At 40.4% G+C, this 8525-nt stretch overlaps 1 protein-coding gene across 1 annotated transcript; it reads left to right on the top strand.

Moving 5' to 3' along the window:
- The first annotated feature begins 7278 nt into the window (after positions 1 to 7278).
- LOC141637304 (uncharacterized) lies at positions 7279 to 8208 on the top strand. The gene has a single exon (XM_074446863.1). It carries the CDS (start codon positions 7279 to 7281, stop codon positions 8206 to 8208), a length of 930 nt encoding a protein of 309 aa, XP_074302964.1.
- The last annotated feature ends 317 nt before the right edge of the window (positions 8209 to 8525 follow it).

Below are 8525 nucleotides of genomic sequence, written 5' to 3'. Positions count from 1 at the left end.
TCGACCAAGGTGAACATCTCACAAAGGAAAAAGGGAATTGCCTTCAAAAGGGTATTATAAAAGGGGGAGATACAAATGCTAAGTTGGAAGGAAAGATACAAGAGTAATTAACAAGGGGCGAGAGTCGAGGTAAGGTCAACAACGATGTCAAAGATAGAGTTTTATAGGTTACCATCATCAAATTTAAAGAAGGAGCACAACGAAGTGAGGAAGAGAGGTATGAACGGTAACGCTTATGGTCAAAGAAAAAGGGAAATTAGACAACAAGGAAACGTCGAATGCTCAAAACTCAAATAACAACATCATCCTAAACGGTTCCTAAAACATCCTAATAACAACCACATTACCTACAAGGATTCCTCAAGATAACTTACGCTACTTTACATCTAAGCTAATCTATGAAACAAAGTACTTCACCACACTTGTGATTCAACAATTCCCAATCACTAAACATTCACAACGACTTCCACAAAACAAGGTCAAAACTATTAACAAGGCTATACTCATACACGAAAAACGTCAAAAGGCAACAACAATCTATGTATGGCTATCAACATCCAAAAGGTATCTCTTTCCACAATCAAATCATAAACATTACTCCATGTTTACTCCTAAGGTAACAACGCTCGACCTACTAAGCTTTAAAATCTCAAACATAAACAACAAAGCCAAGTTCTATAACCTTAGTATCATAGGCAACTCGCACTTAGCACACAGAATCCACCAATCAATTAAACTCACTTTATCAAGGAACTAGGTATAAGAATCACTAAGTATGTCTCATCACACTACCTAAGTCCTTCTAAAATCACAAACCCTAAACGAAGGTTATGGGTCAAATACAAACAAACTCCACAAAGCTAAATTATCCAACCAAGATTAACATCCCACAAAAGAAAGAGAACTATCTAAAAGGCGTCAAGGGAGGACAAGCAAGGAACAAAGGACAAGTTAGGAGGGTACAAGAGTAGCTTCCAAGGGAAAAAAAAGATTTTAGAAGAAAGATAGGCACCAAGAGGTAAAGAATAAGGCAAGGAACACAAAGAAGGAGGAATATCTTCGAGAAAGAAGAAGCATTCTTCAATGGTTGAACAAACCTTCAGTTTCCGGCACTAGGCACCAAGTCTTGATCTCCACATAGGTAAGTTCATGGTCATTGATAAAAGGCACAACAATTATTAAATGACAATGAACAAACATGTTAGAACCTTACAAAGAGAAAACACACTACAGACTACCACCTTTGGTCCTTAAGTCTACCCATCTCTCATTCATTATTCAAGGTCAAATTCAAGTTTAAATTTGGGGTACATGTATGTGCGTCGGGAGCAACAAAGGCTCTGATACCAACTGTGAACCCCCGCTATAACGCGGAAAATATAACTTATAAATTCAAGCGGAAATTAGGAATTTTTTTGAAAATTTTAAAGTTTAAAGCGCGGGTTCATTAAAACCTAAAACATAACTAGAGAATGAGAAAATAAATATTTAAAATATACAAACGTGGTAGTCAAGGTGAGGGAAAATATATCCCTCGAATGACAAATGATAAAAGGTGAGTATAAGCAATTGTACTAAACCGACTACTTGTCCGAGGTGCTCGCTAGCTCACACGTCTAAACCCCACAAATGCATCTTCACAAACCTGTCATTCATGTAAACATGAAAGCCACAGTCAGTGGGGAGTAACTCAAGGTTCTTCCAGCCACATTATGTCAAAACGAACATAACAAAGAACATGAACAAATAATCATATTAGATAAGTTATGAGTGAATCGACTTATAACTAAACATGGGATCATAAGTGTTTAAACCAATAAGGATAAAAGAAATGATGGAATAAATAAGTAAGTAAGGCATAAGCAACAATAAAATAAATGGAGAAGAAAGACAAGGAGATATCACCAAAGTAACCATCGAAATAATGCAAGACATTTACTACTCTTAGACTATAATTTCCCCGGGTAGGACTACGATAATGATACGGTCCTAGTCTAAATCTACAGATTATCGGGTGTACATTCCGATTCGACGTGCGCCAGCACAACACGCACCCAAGACTCGACAACTCATGGAGACCGAGTACCCCAATCGCCCGAACAGCACGAAAGTGGCGGAAAGACTAAAATAAGACTCACTTGTCAACACATCACAAGTGGCCCAAAACCACACTTGCCAGAACAGCACAAGTAGGCCAAACCTGCACTTGCCAGAACAGCACAAGTAAGGCGTAAATGCATGTCAAGCACATATGATGGTATTATGGCATTTCTACAAGAATACGACTCACAAGTGTAAGACCAACACAAAGTGTAGATGGAGTATCCGACTCAGAGGCTACCTTGAAAGCATGTCCGAGATACCACACACAAGACTACATCCTAGACTCCAACCTCCTGGTAGGACGACGATCATATCGCAACTAGAGGGCTTATAGCTCACCTCTAGTATCCGATAGGACCAAGACTCAGAGACGGGATTATTAATGTCACATTCATACTTATGGATTGCGTCTCACCATAAGTACGGATGGGAACATCAATCCCGAAGATCATATGGTAACTAGGGGGCCTATGGATCACCCCTAGTGTCCGATAGGATCAAGACTCACACAACCGAACAATACTAGACATTATTAAGAATACGACTCACTACAAGTAAATATTTATAATAAAAATCTCATACTTGCATTATGTTAATAAATATTTCATTTTATAATTTAACATGCCGGTTAAATACAATATAATAAGCGATAATGACTAATTTACGTTATGTGAAATCTACAGGATAAAAGTTACCAACTCAAGCGACTTATTTATGAGCCCATCAAATAAGTCATAAAAACCCAATACTTGAAGTAACAGGAAATCCATCAAGTTAATCATGCAAAGTCCAACCATGTAATCATGTGAAGTCCAACATTTAAAACATAACAAGCTCAAAAGAAGGAAGTATGTAAATTCCCCATATAAATTATAGTGAACCCAATCTATAAAATATAATGAACGGTAATGAATGAACGTTTCATTTCTCATTTACATGTTACTTGAACAAAGTATAAATAGCCGATAACAAATGAATTAACTAATACGGGACACGAGGCAAAACGTAAACAAACCAAAATCCGAACCACCCATAAGCATATACGAGTCAACAAGGGAAAACTTTGGTCATGATACGAATAATAAGCATAAACAACCATCATACACAAAGGATATATATATATTTATAGAACTTAAAACGGTAAAACGGGCGCCATTTACTCATACGGACTCCGAATCGAGTGATTCAAGTGGCTCAACCACCTAGTTTTTTACGCCGGTCCATCTGTCATTTTTTCAAAGGCATTGGAAGTCTCACCGATCAGGTACGAGAGGTTCCAGGCCAACACGGGTCACCCAAAATAGTCTCAAAAATACAACTTTAGCAAGCTAAATGGAACCGTCTCAAAACTGAAACTTTAAGCAAGTAATGATACTAGTGACATATAACAACAACCACATCTAATTACCCATCTCATAAGAAAGCCAAAGATACCATCTTTACTCAAATTAAGCAAGTAAAACCTTGTATAAATCCATCTTAAACAACTACACATATAATCTCATAAGAATCACAATTACTAGCTTATAACAACAAAACATAACATATAAACATAGAAATGACATAATACCAAGTAACCCATCATCGTTACCTCAATATTTCTTCAAAATGAAAGATTCCGACTCAAAACCATGCCGGTTGCACAAAAGGAAGCCCAAGAGCCGAGTTCCCAAGTAAGACCTCGAAAATCGTGCCACAAAAGTCATGGCCAGCAGCAAGGGTTAGGGAAAGTCTAGATATTTCTTACCTAGGAAGATGGAGGGCGAGGAGAGGAAGAGATAGGCGTGAAAATCGTTTAAAACCGATAAGAAACGAAGGTTTTATGGCCATTTTAGTGAAGGAGGTGGAAGTTGTGTAACAATGGTGTTGTAGTTGTGTGTTTATTGCTGAAAAATGAATGGTGGAGGGAGAAGATAGAGTTTAAGCTCTTATATGGGTGGAGGGAAAAGAGTAGGATGAAGTCCCAAAGTTATCTTAGGCTCAAACTATCATTTTAAGTCGATTTTACCCTAAAATACAACCCGGACCTACTACAAACTTAAGACGGATATTTTTTTTATCAACATTAATATTATTTTACATGTAAAGCCGCATTTTTATAAAAACGGTTTTAAAATACAAATAAAATAATAAAATGGCAAATTAAATTATAAATGCCAACACGGAAAATTCGTGGGTGTTACACCAATATTAAAGAGAAGCATCCAAGAAAGGTTTCACAATTTTCACCAATTTGAGACTCAAGATTGATCCCAAATTAAAAGCACCCATGTCATGCTTCTCTACATTTATAAACTCATTTGTCCACTTTTTGGGACGGTTTTCAAAGGCATCCATAATTTTGAAATTTTATATGAAGATAAGAGAATTTTTATGAAATAGACGGAAGAAAGATGGAGGAATTATATAAATAAAAGCTTCCCCGACGTCTCTATTTATACTAAAGGCCTCTTCCCCGGGCTGATTTCCGTGATTTTCAGTTTTGGATCTTTCCTAATTTATTTTGGCTATAATTTCCTATTCCTATAGGTTATTATTTTGGTAATTCCGTCAAATTACCAAATTTTATGTTTCCAAATTCTTTTCGGGTTCGCTTTTCGAGACGAAATCGACATTTTCGCCAAACGCGCACACTTACTCATTTCATTTTATTTTCTTTTTTGGGGGAATCATTTCACTCCTCATTTCACACTTATACATTTCTTTTTATGTTTTTTTTAGGGGGTAGCCCTCCCTACCGTCCGGTCAGTTTTGCTCATTTCTGGGCACTCTTTGTCATTTTCGCTCATTTAAGGCATTTTTGCGATCAATTTTTGCTCATTTACAGGCACTTTTTTTGCTTTTTCTTATTTTGTGCTAATTTAAGTCACGTGTAGATTATATGTTATACGTGTAAAGTCTATGTAAATTTCGGCAGCAGGACGGCATAAACCGTCATCTACCAAACCTGTTATTTAAGCTAACTTTCAGAAACAACAAATAACCAGCAGCAAAGGCACTCAGGCCATCATATATACAACCAAAATGCACTATGTACATCAAACTCGGGGCTCTCGCCCAAAACAGGTCCGAAGAGTAAAAAAAAAAGTCCAAAATGTACAAATATATACAAGACAACAGCAAAGAAAAGGGAAAAGCAACTACTCCTGATCGCCGCTCAGCTCAGCTATGGTCGCCTCGAGAGAAGCGATCTCAGTGTCCCTGGCCTCCAACTCCCTCAACAGGCGAGCAGTCTCCTCTTGGGAGTGCGCCAGCTCGCGCTCCAGGTCATGCTCCCTCTGCAAGTGATAAAGAAATGCCTCATTTCAATCATTTCATTCAAAACAAAACGCGAGAAATTGCAACAAAATTCAAAATAAAGAGAATGAGAGGTTCATACCTGTCATCCTCGGCCACCTGCAAGCACCTCGATGGCCGTGGCCCGCAGCCGGTTGGCCATCCTCCACAACGCCACATGCTGAGACGGCGCCGCCTGCATTTCAATAAACGAAAGGTTTTCAATAAAGAAAATGCATTCTTATACAATAGAGACAGCAAAAGACAGCCGGAGCCGGGGGTTTACCCTCCTCACTAAGTGCTGCCACTCCCCCAGGTCAGCATCCGTCACCTCCTCGCCGAAGTCACGGATCTCAGAGATCGTCGTCATCCCCGCTGCGTCGGTGTACTTAAGGGTCTCCGGGTACGCTGGGGGCTCGACGCCTGCCACCTCGATATCATGCGAAGTTCAAATGAATTCTTTATTCGACGATCATTCGTCAATTTGTCAAAACAATTCAAAAAGGGAAAGTAAAATACTTACCACGATCGGCCAGTACGGCAGCCTCTGGCGAACAAACAGAGAGTACTCCTCACCAGGAAGAGAAGGGCGTCACCGCCAACGTCCGCCAAGTCACTCTCTCTCTCTAAGCATCCGAAGGCTCCCTAAACATCATCCTGGGAGGATCGACAGGAACCGTTAAAGTGTCACGAGAGCACTGACGAGTCAAGTGCTCGCCCAGGTACCACACTGGTCCCATGGATGTCCTTAACAACAACCGACTCGAGCTCCTGGGTCGAAGAACCTCAGGCACGAAAGCCGGAGCGTCAGGGTAGTCCACCCAGGATCTAGGCACCCACTAAAACAAGAAAACGAAAGGTCATTCCTATGATTGGCTCGAAACGGGAAAGGAGATCATTCCTATGAATGCTTCTGAATGAAAATAACGATGAAGAAAAGTAGTTGAAGATACTTACGTCGCTCAACTTCAGGGAATTCACGCCCCACCGACAAACGTCATTAGAAGAGCACTGGCTCTTCCTACAACACACCACCCAGTCCCTCACGAAAGGGTAATGATGTGAATATAAATCACCTTGATGAAATAATTCTCGAAACAAGAGACCAAGACAACCCGAGTCACCAAGCATGGATCGGTTCGAATAAGAGTCGAGAAAAGTGCATGATCACCCGCCAATGGGATGGGTAGAACCGTGTGGAGAACCGTGTGGAGCAAGGATGAACCTCGAAAATGGGCTAGATGCTTTGAATAAGCTCACCTAGTTTTTGTCGTAGCATAGTTTTTACAAAGGTCTTACCTAGTTTTTGGTTTAGTCTTGCCTAGTTCTTCCACATAGCCTAGAATTCACAACAAAACATTAAAGACCAGCCTTGGGCATCAAGGATTTCGGCCTATATAAGGCTTGTAGTCCTCATTTGTTCATCAACCAATTTTGAAGTAAAAACTTGAGAGTATTCTCTAAAACTTGTCTTGTCTTCTTGTGTTGTTACACGAGTGGTTTGGCTTAAGAGGTCGAAAACCGATTTCGCACCTTGCTTGAACGAGGGACGTGATCCTAAGTTTAAGTCGGATTGTTTGACGAGTATCAAACAATTCACCCATTGGCGTAGCTATAGGTCTAGCTACGACAAATATCCCTTCTTTTCATTCAAATCTCGCTCCGAATATACGGATTGATCGGGTTGTACCTAGTGCATTCGGATCCTTCGTCTATTTGCTAGTACAAGTTAAGACTTCCGCTTGCGATTCACATCAATTGTGGTATCAGAGCTTCGGCTCTTGATTTCCATTAATCGAGACGATCCAAGGGTCTTGATTTCTTCGAAAAAAAAAAAAAAAAAAAAAGTTACGGTTCACGTCCAGTACTGTTCACGGTACTATTCATCAAAAAAAAAATATGGATCCCAACAATCCTAATTTCCTTCAAAATCTTATAGAAGCACTACAAAATCTTTCGGAACTTAGTCCACGTGGAACACCACGTCGAGGTGAACAAAGTCGAGAAGAATTCAAAGTAAGTGAACTACCCGAGTTTGTGGGAGGCACGGATCCCGAGGATTACCTCGAATGGGAGAGGAAAATTGAACGGATGTTTGAGTTCAAGGACCTGGATGACGAGAAGTGTTGCAAGTACGCCATTCTACGACTAAGTCGTGGAGCCTCCCTATGGTATGAAGGCTTTAAGGTAAAACGTGCCCGGGCAGGAAAGGAAAAGATATCCTCTTGGGAATCTCTCAAAAGGAAGCTACGCAAGAGATACATCCCAGCCACGTATAGGCTCACTACGTATCGCAAGATTGCTGAGTTGACTCAAGAGAGGAGCAGTGTCTCAGATTACATAAATGAGTTTGAAAATCTTACTTTGATGGGAGGAATAGAGGAAAGTGAAGACTTGAAGATGGCTCGATTCCTTCGTGGACTAAATCGTAACATAGCCAATTCAGTTGAATTACAATCTTACGCTGACTTCGATTCCTTGTGTAATCTATGTCTCAAGGTCGAAGCCCAAGGGAAAGCCAAGCTCACCCCAACTCATGGTGAGGGTGGTCGAAGCTGGAGGAGCGAAGGACACTCAAGGGGAAGTCCGAGTAGTCGTACGGTTGAGACTACACCTAAGACGATTTCCACCCCTGAGTCCGCTCCCAAGATACCCGTTCCTAAAGAGACAAGTTTATCTAGAGTATGGTGTTTCAAATGCCAAGGATTTGGGCATTTTCAGAACGCGTGCCCAAATAAGAGAAACATTGCACTAAGGGAAGCTATTGCCGTTCGAGACGAGTTGTATGATGAAGAAGAACGATTGGGTGGTGTGTTCAACTTCGAATAAAGAGAAGAGGAGGGGAACGATAGAGATATCGAAACTTATGATGCTCCTAACTATGATTGTGCTTTAGTTCTTCGTGCTTTGCAGACTTAATCCACACCAATTGAGGCAGAACAAAGGAACCGGATTTTTCACACCAAATGTCAAGTGAAGGACATGTGGTGTAGCCTAATCATCGATGGAGGGAGTTGTACCAACGTTGCTTCTACAAAGATGGTGGACAAGTTGGGATTGGATACCATACCCCATCCCAAACCATATACGTTACATTGGCTTGATGACGGGAACAAGGTGAAGGTCACCAAACAAGTCAAAGTGGC

Source organism: Silene latifolia, unplaced genomic scaffold (genome assembly GCF_048544455.1).
Source record: "Silene latifolia isolate original U9 population unplaced genomic scaffold, ASM4854445v1 chrun_scaffold_16, whole genome shotgun sequence".
Taxonomy (NCBI): Eukaryota; Viridiplantae; Streptophyta; class Magnoliopsida; order Caryophyllales; family Caryophyllaceae; genus Silene; species Silene latifolia.
Note: the sequence above shows the minus strand (reverse complement) of the source record. Positions and strands in the feature narration are given on the sequence as shown.

Bases quoted from the DNA above. Each gene is read 5' to 3' on its own strand.
- LOC141637304 (XM_074446863.1), top strand. From the start codon at position 7,279: ATGGATCCCAACAATCCTAATTTCCTTCAAAATCTTATAGAAGCACTA.